The sequence below is a fragment of the Parastagonospora nodorum genome (assembly GCF_000146915.1).
Source record: "Parastagonospora nodorum SN15 chromosome Unknown scaffold_1, whole genome shotgun sequence".
Classification (NCBI taxonomy): Eukaryota; Fungi; Ascomycota; class Dothideomycetes; order Pleosporales; family Phaeosphaeriaceae; genus Parastagonospora; species Parastagonospora nodorum.
In genome coordinates, this window is record NW_001884549.1 from 254,212 (window position 1) to 267,704 (window position 13,493).

Below are 13,493 nucleotides of genomic sequence, written 5' to 3' on the forward strand. Positions count from 1 at the left end.
GCTTTTATATAACTCTCTTAGCCTATTTTACTTTATCTATATTATAAATTCTATAATATAGTCTAGTCTTAAATCTAAGTTATATAAGTATATAAGAGCTAATTAAGTAGCTATAATTCTTTAGATCTATTAATATATTCTTATTATTTAGTCTAACTTAGAAGTAGAGTAGCTTAATATAACGTATAAGCTTAATTTTATTCTTCTTAGTTAGTCTTCTTAATAGCTGCTATTCTTTAAGCTATATCTTAAGTATATAAAGACTAATTAAGACTTTATACTTATTACGTAGCTATTATATAAAGCTTAGATAAGAGTACCTTTTATAGAACTATTAGAATAGCTTTAGCTAGTATAGATTAATATTAACTTCTAGTCTTCTTATAGCTTTAAATAAGTTAGTATATTATAACTATTATATAGAGATATTATATATATAGTATCTAAGTTAGAATATATATTATTTATATAATAGTATATAGATATAGTTATAAAGTTAAAGTTTTTAAAGTTTTTAGCATGCAGGGTAACTTTTAGTAAGGGAAAATAATTGTTGCACTACACCTAGTACTGGCGCACCGTAGACGGATAAATTATCGTGCATTTGAAACAAATTGATACAGCGGGGCGGGCAAGAACCGCGAAACAACTATCGCACAGATACCTTCTGCGTATGTGCTAGCTGTAAAATGAGCGTCCACCCCACATAGCAATGTACTGCGCATTGATACGAGCACTCAATGTGATGGTGCAGGGTGTACTGCCACTCTTGCATTGTCAGTGATCGACCGTGAAGCGGCACGAGGCTGTTTGTTCGCGCAGCCTATCAAGTAAAATCTACAGTAAAATCGAATTAAGTCCCTTGGTATCTCAGGCCGCTGTTGTACATTTCATAATCGTGCCTCCAAGATCGCAAGAACGGCTCAATGGCCGAGCAGCTACCTTGCGCCCGGTAGGTATCCTAAAACTCCAGGTCTCAAGAACGCCATTGCCATGGTCCCTCCACAAGTAATTTGCCGTTGACTCGCTCGCAAGCGGTGCAATTCCACGGCTTTTTCAGCCCGGAAAATTCGCCAAAACTCCATGCCCATGATGTATGCTATGGCCGCCCAGAAGAAATGCACGCAAACCAGAACGATCCGGGTACTGTTACTCGTCGGGTCGTCGCCGATTGGGTGCTCAGTCCTCTCTTGCAATTACACGCACGAGGTGCGCAAGGACAAGGATCAGTGCCTCAGCGAATGACGCCCCAACTGTCCATGCTGCTCAGACCGCCGGTGCGCTCCTTTTTCTTGAAAGCGTTCCAGAAGCGAAGTGTTTCGTCGCCGGCACCAGTAACGATGACCTGACCGTCCGGGCTCATAGCTAGATAGAGTACGCGGTAGGTATGACCCGTCAACGACACGACTTGCTGCATGCTTGGGTATTTCCAGACAATGATCTGGTTCTGGCTGTAACCGTGAGTTGAGACGATTTCGTTGCTGTTCTTCGACCATGCGAGGTTACAGACTTGGCTGCCAGTGTCAAGACTGCTGATGAGGTTCGCTGGCGCCGTTGGGGGGATCGGAATGTTGCTTGTTGCTGATGCTGATGCAGCTACTGATGCAGCAGCAAGGGAAGATGCCGAGGGACCGCTGGACGATATCAATGTGTTCCAGAACTTAATCGTGCGATCTGCGGTACCACCACCACTTGCAAGAAGACCACGCTGGTGCGGACTCCATGCAATGGCCTTGACAGCTGCTTGGTGTTCACTGAATTTGTAGGTAGGCTCGTCGTTGAGCTTGTCCCATACCATGAGCTTGTTATCGTTTCCTCCGGAAGCAAGCTGTTGATCTTCATGATTCCACTTAAGACCACAGATCTCCTGCTTGTGGCCAACGAGCTTTCGAAGCCACTGGTCAGGTTGTCGCACATCGCGGTGGTAGATGGTGCGATCTCTCGAGCCAGAAGTCAGAATGTGCTCGTTCCATGCAAGTGCACCAACACGAGCTGTGTGACCCATCATAGTGCGAAGGCGACGCTGTGTTTGGGCGTCCCAAATTTGGACCTGACCTCGGTTCGTGCCAATGGCAATATGGGAGCCCTATTTCCTATTAGCGCAGGACGTACTATGGGCTGTGTGAGTACGTACGCGTTGAATCCAATTCACGCTGGTCACTGAGTCATCGCCCAATTCGCAAAGCTTGGTGACACGACCACTACTTGAGTTCCACATGTAGACGCATGATCCCAGGCCAACACCGAGGATGTTTTGGCTGCCCCAGTCGACAAGATTGAGATAGAAATCATCTGCTAAATCTGGCGCATCCAAGACTTTGTAGGGTACCTTGGAAACGGCCCGAGGTGCTCGTTGCGGACTGAGCAGCATGCGTTGACTGCTGTACTTTATTGGTGATAGGCTGTAGAGCTCTGAGCGTGCATTCAAGTTGAGCACGCCATGCCGACTTGACGGTGTCCGCGATGGTGTTGGCTGGCCAGAGTAGGAAAAGAGGTTCTTGTGAGGGGTTGATGGGGTTCCTGAAGGGGGCGGTAATGATGCTGCAGACCTTGTTGGGGGAGTATGTGAGCGCCCTGATCTTCGCATATTCGCACTGTCAGTTGGAGACAGACTCTGAGGAAATGCCTGCGGCACAGAGCCCTCGAACATTTCCTGGCGCAGCACAGCCGAGTATGTTCGATTTGCTTCTTCCGCTAAGTGGTGATTAGCGCGATTTTGGCTGTAGTGTTTGAGATGTCACTTACTCTTTTGGAAGTGCAGCTCGTTGTGAGGCGTGCGCCGAGCTCTTGAAGGGGTTGCTGGTGATGCATCTTCGTGGAGAAGATTGAAGCTGGCTTGAAGATCTTGACCGGCACGATTTGGAATGAATCTGGGATTGAGTTAGCGGCATGTTTGCGCGTCAGTACAGAGGGCTGCAAAGTCACCTATCACCATATATGCGTGGCCGCTTTCGACTTGGGCTTGTTGTGGGCGTCCGCTCTCTCACTCGGCCAGCATGCTCCAGCTGCTCTAAGGCTTTGGTTAATATGGATCCGTCCACAGGCTCCGAATTCCGGTCATGCGCCACTGTACCAAGAGATTGAGTGCGCTTGTGATGTGCGGTTGGGGGCGTCTTCGACTCTGGCGGTGAGATTAGGGTCGGCGTCGCGACTCTGTCGTCGCCTGCATCCACCTCCCCAGGTGCCATGTCGATGGTGGTGCTGAGTCGCGCTTGCCGGTGTCGCGCGGGTACGGCAGGAGCGACGGTGTCGGTGTGGTGGTGGTGGTCGCCGTTGTGTGTCGGAATGCCGAAGATTGAGGTTGAGGATGAGGAGCGATGGTAGGACGGGTCGGTATTTGTATGCACTGAGCGTGCAATAAATGGCAGCAGGGAGGGTGAAGTCGCAAAGAAAGACGGGTGTCAAATCGGTGGTGACTGCGAAGGCGAGAGGCGATGCGATTGCGCGAGGGTGATAGCCCCTTGGTCGTTTGTCACCCGTCTTGTTCCAAGGGCAACAATAGCGGTGTCCGGGCGCAACAATAGCGACAGTGGCAATCAATGGTGCTCAGCGGCCGGCAATGCGCATTCTCCTGGGTGTTGTGGGCGGCGGCGGCGATGGCGGGGTGACGGTGTTGTTGTGAGGTCGAAGCTCAACGAACGGGACGACGAACACAATCACGACAATCGCGGCAAGGAGCGTGGGCAGCGAGTCTTGGGGATGCAGGGCGTGCTCGAGCTGGGCGCACACGGGGACGGGGACCAAGGGCAGACTGCGTGCACACCGGTACAGGTATATCGCGACAATGTTGTCGTGGGCGTGGGCGGCGCGCATGGGCTCGTCGTTTCGTCACGTCCATGTTTTGCTTGTCGCTTGGTCGCTGTTTGGGATGCTCGCGCGCGTTGACTTGCCACGACAGCGAATCATGTCCGCTGCCCGCCTGCTAGTGTCCCCGGCTTACATCACCCGTAAACCCTGCCACCACCTCTCTCCCATACCCCACACCACCGCGGCCCTCCTGCAGACCACTCCGGCCCAGTCTTTCCGTATATATGCCCGTAGCTGTACCCAGGCCGCTGCAACACTCTCGCGCCCTAACAACTATTGTAAAACTGTCGCGTGCTCGAGCCATGTCGACTAAACCGTCCCTTGCAGCCGCCGAGGACTTCCTGTCCTTTGTTAATGCTTCCCCCACCCGTATGTAGGCTCTGTGCAGCTCCCACCCCTAGATCCGTCAATTGACCGCTCCAGCTTTCCACGCTGTCAAGTCGGCCCAAGGAGCGACTAGAGAAGGTGGGCTTCAAGGAAATCAAAGTGTGTACCCCGACGTAGCTTGCACATCCTCTATACGCGCTCTCGAACTGACATGCATTGATGTAGGAGCGAGACTCGTGGGCACCAACGCTGCACCCCGGTGGCAAGTACTACCTGACGCGCAATGGCTCGTCAATCGTCGCCTTCGCCATCGGAAAGAAATGGAAGGCAGGTAATCCCATTGGCATGATCGGCGCACACACCGACTCGCCATGCCTCCGCATCAAGCCAGTCTCGAAGCGACAAAGTGATGGCTTTCTCCAAGTAGCCTGTGAGACATACGGCGGTGGCCTGTGGCACACCTGGTTCGATCGCGATCTCAGCATTGCGGGACGCGCCATGGTGCGCACCAAGGACGGCAACTTTGAGCAGCGTCTGGTCAAAGTGGACCGTCCAATTCTGAGGATTCCCACTCTGGCTATTCATCTTGACCGCCAAGAGAATTTCCAATTTAACAAGGAGACGCAGCTCTTCCCCATTGCGGGGCTAGTAGCTGCTGAGCTGAATAGACAGGGCAAGACCGAGGAGTCCAAAGAAGAAGACACCAAGGATAGCCCCTTCGAGCCGCTTGCAGCTCCAACCCAGCGCCACCACTCGTACATTGTCGACATCATCGCCGAAGAAGCAGGCGCCGATGCCAGCGACATTGTGGACTTTGAGATAGTTCTGTACGATACGCAAAAATCGGTTGGTTGGTGGTCTCAACAACGAACTGATCTTCTCACCGCGCCTCGACAACCTCATGATGACGTATTGCAGCGTTGAGGGTCTTATTCACAGCCTGTCATCGTCTGCAGCTCTGGACAGCGACTCTACCATTCGCCTCATCGCCTGCTTCGACCACGAGGAGATTGGTTCGCAAACCGCGCAAGGAGCTGACTCAAACTTGTTGCCAGCAGTTATACGCCGGCTCTCTGCCCTCCCAGCATCGGAGAGCGATTCAGATAAGTCATACGATAAAGTCGAGGCCGACACTGCCACTGTTTACGAGCAGACACTAGCCACCTCCTTCTTGATTTCCGCGGACATGGCTCACTCAGTGCATCCCAACTACCCCGCTAAATACGAGTCTCAACACAGGCCTGAAATGAACAAGGGAACCGTCATCAAAGTAAATGCCAACGCACGTTACGCCACGAACACGCCCGGTATTGTCTTGCTCCAGGAAGCGGCTCGCCGCGCCAAGAAAGCTTCATCAAGTATATCCTCGGCCAAGGAGGGCGTACCGCTGCAGCTGTTCGTTGTGCGTAACGACTCGTCCTGTGGTAGTACTATGTGGTCCCATGCTTTCAGCAGCCATGGGTGCCCGTACGCTTGATCTGGGCAACCCACAGTTGAGCATGCACAGCATTCGCGAGACTGGTGGCGCACATGACGTGGAGCATGCCGTGAACTTGTTCGAGAGCTTTTTCATCAACTTCGAGGAGCTGGAGAAGAAGATTATCGTCGACTGACTAGTTGAACCGAAGCTATGAACTTCGATGCTGTAGATATGTCAATCAAATAAATTAAGTAAACAAGCCTACCTTGACTTGATATCCATGTTCCGACCCATTGTGAGTTTAATTCCGAAAACGACATCAGGGTCCAGCGCCAAGAACCACATGTCCCAGCCGCCCAAGTACTACCTACAAAATTAACTTCGGTCAGCAGCTCTTAGAGGCCTCTACTTGTGACAGAATCAAAGAGTTTAGTTCTCGGGTTGGCTGGCGCTATGTCGACGGACCACTCTTGTTGCGCTGGCTGCCGTGAGTTCATGCGGTACCCCGCTAGTGCTCCGCAATTGCTCTAGACTTTTGGTTGCTCTTACAAACTCTCTTTCGCAGCCCTCATCTTTCCACATCCACGCTGATACTGAGCAAAATGTCCAAACAGCCCCAATTTCCTGTCAGGCGATAAAGCTGCCACAGATGAGTTTCTGTCAAGATTCGATGTAAGTCCTGCGGCCTGCCCCAATACGACTGCGCTGACAAACCACCAAGGTCTTCCTTTTCGACTGCGATGGTATGTGGCTATGCTCATTTTATGTCTGATGCATTTCCACGTTCTATTAAACTTTTCAAGGCATGGACTTGTGTGATAATCACTCACTGCGGAAACATATAGGAGTCTTATGGTCCGGCCACCACCTGTTCGAAGAACCCCCTATGCACATCTGTACGATCGTTGAGAAGTAGAAGGTAATGCATGTTCCCGAGATGACGTTGAGGTGGTCAAATGACTTTAAGAAGGCAAACAATTGGTCTTTGTGACCAACAACAGCACCAAGTCACGAGCGGACTACAAGAAGAAATTTGACAAGCTCGGCATACCCGCAGAAGTGGTAAGTGGCTCATGATGCGAGGCACGACTTTTGTTTGACCAAACAGTAGGATGAAGTCTTCGGCTCGTCCTACAGTGCCGCCGTGTACATTGCCCGTATCCTCAAGCTACCTGCACCGAAGAACAAGGTATTTGTGCTCGGTGAATCTGGCGTTGAGCAGGAATTGCAGTCGGAGGGTGTTCCCTACATTGGAGGAACAGACCCTGAGTATCGCCGCGAGATTCGCATGCCGGAAGACTTTGACAACATCGCAAACGGCACGCTACTGGATCCAGACGTGGGTGTCGTGCTCACTGGGCTTGACTTCCATCCGAGTTACCTCAAGACGGCGATAGCGTTTCACTATCTGCAGCGCGGTGCAGTGTACCTTGCGACCAACATCGACAGCACCCTGCCAGCGTCCCACTCTCTGTTCCCTGGCGCAGGATCATCCGGCGCAGCTTTAGAGAAGGCAATTGGAAGAGAGCCATTGTCTTTGGGCAAGCCTAGTCAGGCGATGATGGATGCCGTAGAGGGCAAATTCAAGTTCGACCGCAGTCGAACATGCATGGTCGGCGACCGGTTGAACACGGACATCCAGTTCGGTATAGAGGGGCAAGCTTGGAGGCACGCTGGCTGTGTTGACTGGAGTCAGCAAGAAGGAGGACTTCTTGGCAGATGATGCAAAGACGGGCCTTCGGCGTATGTGAATGCTTTGGGCGACTTATTGGGCTGAGAGGGCCGAATGCATGAACGATCTGGCATAGTTGACAGTACGAGTATAGAAAGAATAGACATCTATGGTTACGTACCTATGTATCTTGCGTGGGCCCCACAAAATTCGCGAAAGACTACAGGGAGCCCAGAAGGGGTAGCGACAGCAATGGACGCCATACCGTGGTAGGAAGAATGCGACGTTTTGAGAACCTCGCGCGTTTCTCTGAAGTGGGTTTTGTACGGCTCGATAGTCACTTCAAGAAACCTGCTATCCGAAAAAAAACTCCTGCAGGCCTGAACATTGCAGTGATGGCAGAAACACTCGCAAGAGAATCGCGTGGCTACGATGGGCAAGAGAGTCCTCTAGGCACCATGTATCAGTCCAGGGCCAGTATCTTCATTAAGAAGATTAAAAATGGCGTCGCACAGATTCTGAGACTTACAAGAGTGTTCTTCTGCGGTCACAATCTGCAGAGCAATACTGGAAATGCAGACCTTTGGGTCTTACCTAACACAGGGACGAAAGCCTACTTGAAACGCGCAGATTATAACATTCCATCCCGTATCATACCATCCCGTACCATCTGGGCTTTCGAAGTCGTCAAGAAGGTTGGCAACGATTGGGCCGACTGGGCAACCGTCCGCTTTCTTCTCTCTTTCATGAACAACGTTATCATAATCATACCTATTCTGCACGCTACTATGTCTTCGCTTAACGTTCTATACGCTACTGCATCTACAGTCGCACTCCCTGTTAGGCAAGCCGCTACTAGAAAGCACCGCTATACGCGCATGCATACGCACGGCGGCAGTGTGTGCTAAACAAAGTTTAATCTACTCAATTCGGCCTGCCTGACACGTCATCCGCGCTGAACGAACAGGCCTATCTCGCTAGCTCTCCAGCGGCCAGTGGCGGTAGAGAATAAATACCAGCATTATACTATGGAATACCTACCACTCTCTACTTGCGCTCCCGCCATTAACCTGCCTACTATACTACTTTTATTTGTACATCACCCCTACAACCGCCCCACTACCACCCTAGTACCATCTCGACATGTACGCTCTCCGTGATGCACTCCTAAGCCCTTCGCCAAAGGGCCCGTCTGATATCCAAAAGGAAGACGATGCCGCACATGATCAGCATCAAGTCCGTGAATGCATCGCTCGCGGCGAAATTGAATCACTCCGCTTAGGCGCCTTCATTAACCAATCGAACCTGGTATCGTCAGCGACCGGTACTGCGCCGTGGGGCGACGGAGTAGACTCCCTCGAAGGCTACCTTCACTCGTTGTGGTACATATACTATCAACTGGCTCGCATTACCTTGCATGCGACGCCTGAGCAAGATCGACTAGTCCTTGATATCGTTCGCATTCAGGGACTCGGCCCATTGACCAGGCCGGTGTCAGGGAACTACGGTATTGACGTTGCCCGAACAGTCCAAGGCACTCTCTGGAATGACCTGCCATTCCTAGTGACCGACATGACTAGTTTCTGGATCAACGGATGTGCGCCCCTTTCCGCTGTGCATCGCCTTAACTTTGCGTCTTTCTTGGCCAAACTAGCGTCCACCCGCGTGAGTAACCACCGACTGTGCCAGATGGCTCTGGTCCTGTTTCGCTCGACCTTCGAAGAGGATCGAGCTCTCTTTGTCCCGGGGAAGCACGAGGAGGAAGATCCCTCTCGCACCATGCAGGATCTCGGCATAGCAGACTTGCTGCCAGCTGCGTGTGCGTGGATCCAGGAGGCCAACTACAATCTCATCCAACTGTCAGACCTTTTCTGGAATGATTGCCCGAGCACGGTTGGCCAGGGCGGCCAGCGCTTTGTCCAGTCAGCGCTGGGCATGCGATCCCCCACCGGATTCACGCCCTGGCGATGGATGTACTGGTTAAAGCGTCTTCATGAGATCCGGGAAGAGGCACACGAAGCGGACAACAAGCGCCTGAGTAAACACGCAGCGGATGCTATCAGCCGTATGACCAACAATGTAAAGGAGCGCAACTCGGCGATTCTACAGGCATACCAAAGCGGCGGGCATGATTTGCGTCAGGACCCACATTTAATGTGCTTAGCTGGAGAAACGCCCGGTGAAGAGAGTTAGAGTAAATTGATAACCTATGCCTATCCTAGCTTGCCGCGAGGATCCTGTCACGTTTTGCTTCTTATTACTTTCGCTTCGACTACTTGATTGGACTGTAAACAATGCACTTTTGCGGACATGAATCCGTTCTCGTGACGAAGAGAGTCGGGCTTTATTCTTTAAATTGGAGTGCCTCTCTCTCTATGAACTTTATTCTCATCTATTTCCTTATTCAGTCGCTTGAGAATAAGCATGAGACGTAGGAACAAAACGTACTCTTTCCTAATAGCTAGAGGCACGCTCTTAAGTAAACGCCTGCGACATGGCTTCACACTACGTGTTTTTGCTAACTACTCTTCTCCAACTACGTATAATAACGGCTTAGTAAAAAGCAATCCTTTGTGTACGAAGAGTCTTCCCAGCCTCTACTTCCGCGTTTTCCGGCACTGGCTTTCAAAACTCTATTGTGCCAGTGCTTATGTGGCACAGTCTTTCTAGCCTCCACTTTCAGGCTTCCCGACACCAGCTTTCAAAAGTTTATCGTTGCCGTGCCTCTGTGGCACAGTCTTCCTAGCCTCTAATTTTGCAATGTCAGCACAGTGCATGCTGACCCGACACTACTCTTGCGCTTAAGTGTGACCACATGCATCTTCGTGGAACAAGGAAAGATATTTCTCTGCTAATAGAGAAGAGTAACGCCTACAAATATAATAATAATAACGTTTATAAGAGTGCATAGCTTACGTACATATTAAGTGTATTCTCCTTGCTAGCTCTATACGCTTCTCTATAAAAGAGAGGTCTACTCTCTATCTTATCCCATCGATAACGTTTATCTTTGCACCCGCAAACCTATAATCTCTACTATTATCGTTTGCAAAAGATGTGCACCCCCCCTCAGCCTCACTGAATAGAGCGTAGAGACACCTCCGTATACTCCTATTGGCTTAGATCTTCGTGATAGTCTAAGAGGGTCTAGATAGCCGTTAACAGGTGTCACTTTTAGAGCGAACCAGATAATTCTAACCTCTAAAATTGCTGCCCGCAATATGATATCATCAAGTACATCACCGCTCTCCTATTACATCATTATTTATCATAGACTTTTGTCATTATAGAAGTTCTAGGGGGGTGCACATCTTTTGCAAGGCACCGATACAACCAGCATTTTCTCGCAACGCTAGCATCTCTAATCCTCCTCTATGCAGATTACTACAGCTGCTCTTTTCCTGTTTGCTGTAATAAGCGTAGCAACTAACCTAATTTAGGTATAGTCAAATAGCATTGATGCTGGAGACGATGTTGGCGTGCTTTTTAAGCACCGCGGAGTAAGCAAAGGCCTGTATCCTATATTGTAGTAGCCCACCACCCGAATCACAACTTACTGCTCTAGCTCTTGCTCGAAGTTTACCAAGGCCCAAGACGAATGCCGTTACCTGGTCAACGGTGAAGCCCGCATTGTCAAGTGCTCTACAAAACAGTTTGCCAATTATAGGGTAAGTTCTATTCTCGTCTACCTTTTCATGTAATAGCATGTATGCTAATGGTACTTTCTCTCCGTCTAGTGCACTAAGGATAACAATGATTATAATTAGAAAGATGCTAAAGAGCAGGCCAAATGTACATAAGTAGCCTACGTGGTATCGTAAGCGTCTTAGAGAGCGCGGAGGAATTTAACGTATACTGCTCAACTTATCCTCTTTTTCAACACACGGTTGGTGCGGTTGTCACTATCTACATGCCGTTCTCTACTACCGTGATGCGTCGGATCCCGCTTAGAAGCTCTGCCTCCGCATCTATAAACCTATTTTTAACCCTATTCTGGTGGCTATGAGAGCTAGATACACACACAGGATTCAATTTCGGCGGCGACCTCTAATCCTACACTGGGTATTCCTGAATCTCTACAGGCTAGGATTAGGAGTACCTTGGAGGGTACCTGCGTTTACGTCGAATGGAGGCGAGCTCGCGCGTAACGCTAGACCCCTTTAGGTTCAATTAACATTAGCGCCTACGCGTGACGCGAACGCGACCTCAGGATGCGCGTATGCAACATAACGTACAAACTGCAACACGGCACCGCACAACTTTGGCTTTGCAACAATCATGATCCGCCACGATTACTCCAGAGTCGATCCCAAGCGACGCGCGAATCTCGACCACAAGCGCAGACAATTTGCAAAGGCCGAATTCCAGCAGCAAACATACGAACACCGACTGAACTTCTACGTGCTTCCACCGACGGCTGAAATCACACTCGAAGAATTTGAGACATGGGCTATCAACAGGTTGAAGGGTAAATGAACGCGTTGAAGGTCGGTGGCCTCGTGCAGTGCTAACCGCATGGCGTCAGTTCTCTCCGAGCTCGAAGCATGCACTTTCCGCAACAAGGGCCCTGAAGAGACGGCAGAGTACATGAAGGGCATCCTAGACAAGCACCTCCCTCTGAGGTCAGATTCTTCGCGGAGTCAGAAACTTCAGGACGAACGGCGGAAGGACCACTACTCACATTTCATCCTGCGACTTGCTTTCTCCTCGACCGAAGACCTGCGACGACGCTTCTCACGGCTAGAGACGATGCTGTTTAGGTTAAGATTCAAAGACGACGATCCGCGAGAACGACAGGAATTTGTACGCAGCCTGAATCTGGAGTGGGACGAGGTCAAAGAAGATGAAAAGAGGGAGTTGCGAGAGGGGCTGCTTGCGGCGAGCGGGAACAAGAAGGGAGAGGAGCAGGAGTGGTTCAAGGTTGACTGGGAGAGAGTGCCTGAGCTCGTCGAGCAAAGAAGAGTGCTGTTGAAGCGAGGCAAAGCCTATGTCCCACAGCGAGAACAGATGAGCCTGGTGGTCGCTGAGTTCACCAAGAAGCTAGACGATGCGCTTGAAGTATGTCCTTGCCATATTAGTCTGGGAATAATGCAGTACTGACACTTTTGGCTAGCTGACAGCCCGCGCTCTCCCTCGACTTGACGAAGACGACCGCCTCGCGCCCATTCTCGCCCACCTCTCGCAATCATTCACGGCGCCGGATGCCGCATACTCATCATCCGATGCCAACATCGACGGCCTCTCTGCGATTCGCGCATCCAGCATCGATACACTGTCGCAAAACTTCCCACTCTGCATGCGCAACCTACATACAACGCTTCGCGAGAACTCACATCTGAAGCACTTTGGTCGTTTGCAATACACCCTCTTCCTCAAAGGCATTGGTCTGAGCCTCGAGGAGTGTCTGGTTTTCTGGCGTCGATCCTTCAAGCTGATCGACGACGACAAGTTCCAGAAGGAATACAAGTACAACATCCGCCATTCGTATGGCGATGTAGGCGGAGACGCAAATCGACGCGGGCGTGGATACACGCCATATTCGTGTCAGAAGCTTTTGACCGAGCCACAACCTGGCCCTGGCCAAACACACGGTTGTCCATATCGGACATACAAGCCGGACAATCTGATCCCTCTGCTCCAGCGCATTGGCGTCAACGACCGCGATGTGTTAAAAACTGTCAAGGAGGACGTGACCAAGCAGCGTTATCATGTTGCTTGTAATAGGGTGTTTGAGTGGAGTCACAAGCGCGAGATTAAGAAGGTCAAGGACGACGGCAGCTGGAGCGCGACGGATCTGGATACCATTGTTCATCCGAATACTTACTTCAAGCGAAGTTGGCTGTTGAAACATCTTGGTGAGGGGAATGCGGGGATTGTCAATGGTGGCGACGGTGTGGAGAAGATGGAAGAATAGAAGTCTTATATGGGGATGAGGCATTGGGCTGGGGTCTGGGACGGGCATATTGGCGTTCAGCATCTGGGATTGTACGCGCGATGTGTCATGCTGTCTAACAAGTTACAAATTAGGGTCGGAATATTTCACTAATCCAGCCAGGAAAGTCCAACTACATGTTCAACTATGACTTGAAGCAAACAGGATGCGACCGTAAGCAGTCTATCTAACAGGGGTATTACTATCATAATCAAAGTCTAGAGTATACTTTCCTTCCCGCTTTGCGCCATCATCAGCCCACATCGAAGCGAGTCTACGGCATGCGAGTCTCACTGTACCTCGAATTTATCCGCTACTTCGTCAACCCCTAGATT

The 13,493-nt window shown here is 50.5% G+C and overlaps 7 protein-coding genes across 7 annotated transcripts; 6 read left to right on the plus strand and 1 right to left on the minus strand.

Annotated features, from left to right (window-relative positions):
- Window positions 1-1,234: 1,234 nt before the first annotated feature.
- On the minus strand, window positions 1,235-3,813 carry SNOG_00092 (hypothetical protein; the record flags this gene model as incomplete). The annotated part of the gene is made up of 6 exons (XM_001790735.1): window positions 1,235-2,086; window positions 2,135-2,292; window positions 2,330-2,594; window positions 2,746-2,913; window positions 2,988-3,201; window positions 3,641-3,813. 6 exons carry the CDS (start codon window positions 3,811-3,813, stop codon window positions 1,235-1,237), a joined length of 1,830 nt encoding a protein of 609 aa, XP_001790787.1.
- Window positions 3,814-4,109: 296 nt separating this feature from the next.
- SNOG_00093 (hypothetical protein) lies at window positions 4,110-5,817 on the plus strand (the record flags this gene model as incomplete). Its single annotated transcript, XM_001790736.1, has 4 exons — window positions 4,110-4,180; window positions 4,248-4,293; window positions 4,360-4,961; window positions 5,053-5,817. The coding sequence occupies 4 exons, from the start codon at window positions 4,110-4,112 to the stop codon at window positions 5,609-5,611; spliced, it is 1,278 nt and encodes a 425-aa protein (XP_001790788.1). The 3' UTR covers window positions 5,612-5,817.
- A 190-nt stretch (window positions 5,818-6,007) lies between these two features.
- Window positions 6,008-7,277, plus strand: SNOG_00094 (hypothetical protein; the record flags this gene model as incomplete). Its single annotated transcript, XM_001790737.1, has 5 exons — window positions 6,008-6,041; window positions 6,204-6,226; window positions 6,276-6,297; window positions 6,525-6,616; window positions 6,666-7,277. 5 exons carry the CDS (start codon window positions 6,008-6,010, stop codon window positions 7,275-7,277), a joined length of 783 nt encoding a protein of 260 aa, XP_001790789.1.
- Window positions 7,278-7,621: 344 nt separating this feature from the next.
- Window positions 7,622-8,134, plus strand: SNOG_00095 (hypothetical protein; the record flags this gene model as incomplete). Its single annotated transcript, XM_001790738.1, has 2 exons — window positions 7,622-7,703; window positions 7,857-8,134. The coding sequence occupies 2 exons, from the start codon at window positions 7,622-7,624 to the stop codon at window positions 8,132-8,134; spliced, it is 360 nt and encodes a 119-aa protein (XP_001790790.1).
- A 235-nt stretch (window positions 8,135-8,369) lies between these two features.
- SNOG_00096 (hypothetical protein) lies at window positions 8,370-9,419 on the plus strand (the record flags this gene model as incomplete). The annotated part of the gene is made up of 1 exon (XM_001790739.1): window positions 8,370-9,419. One exon carries the CDS (start codon window positions 8,370-8,372, stop codon window positions 9,417-9,419), a length of 1,050 nt encoding a protein of 349 aa, XP_001790791.1.
- Window positions 9,420-10,553: 1,134 nt separating this feature from the next.
- SNOG_20001 (hypothetical protein) lies at window positions 10,554-11,089 on the plus strand. Its single transcript, XM_001790740.1, has 3 exons — window positions 10,554-10,726; window positions 10,792-10,894; window positions 10,964-11,089. Exons 1-3 carry the CDS (start codon window positions 10,686-10,688, stop codon window positions 10,991-10,993), a joined length of 174 nt encoding a protein of 57 aa, XP_001790792.1. The 5' UTR covers window positions 10,554-10,685; the 3' UTR covers window positions 10,994-11,089.
- A 415-nt stretch (window positions 11,090-11,504) lies between these two features.
- Window positions 11,505-13,386, plus strand: SNOG_00097 (hypothetical protein; the record flags this gene model as incomplete). Its single annotated transcript, XM_001790741.1, has 4 exons — window positions 11,505-11,694; window positions 11,752-11,848; window positions 12,038-12,284; window positions 12,340-13,386. The coding sequence occupies 4 exons, from the start codon at window positions 11,505-11,507 to the stop codon at window positions 13,138-13,140; spliced, it is 1,335 nt and encodes a 444-aa protein (XP_001790793.1). The 3' UTR covers window positions 13,141-13,386.
- Between the last annotated feature and the right edge of the window lie 107 nt (window positions 13,387-13,493).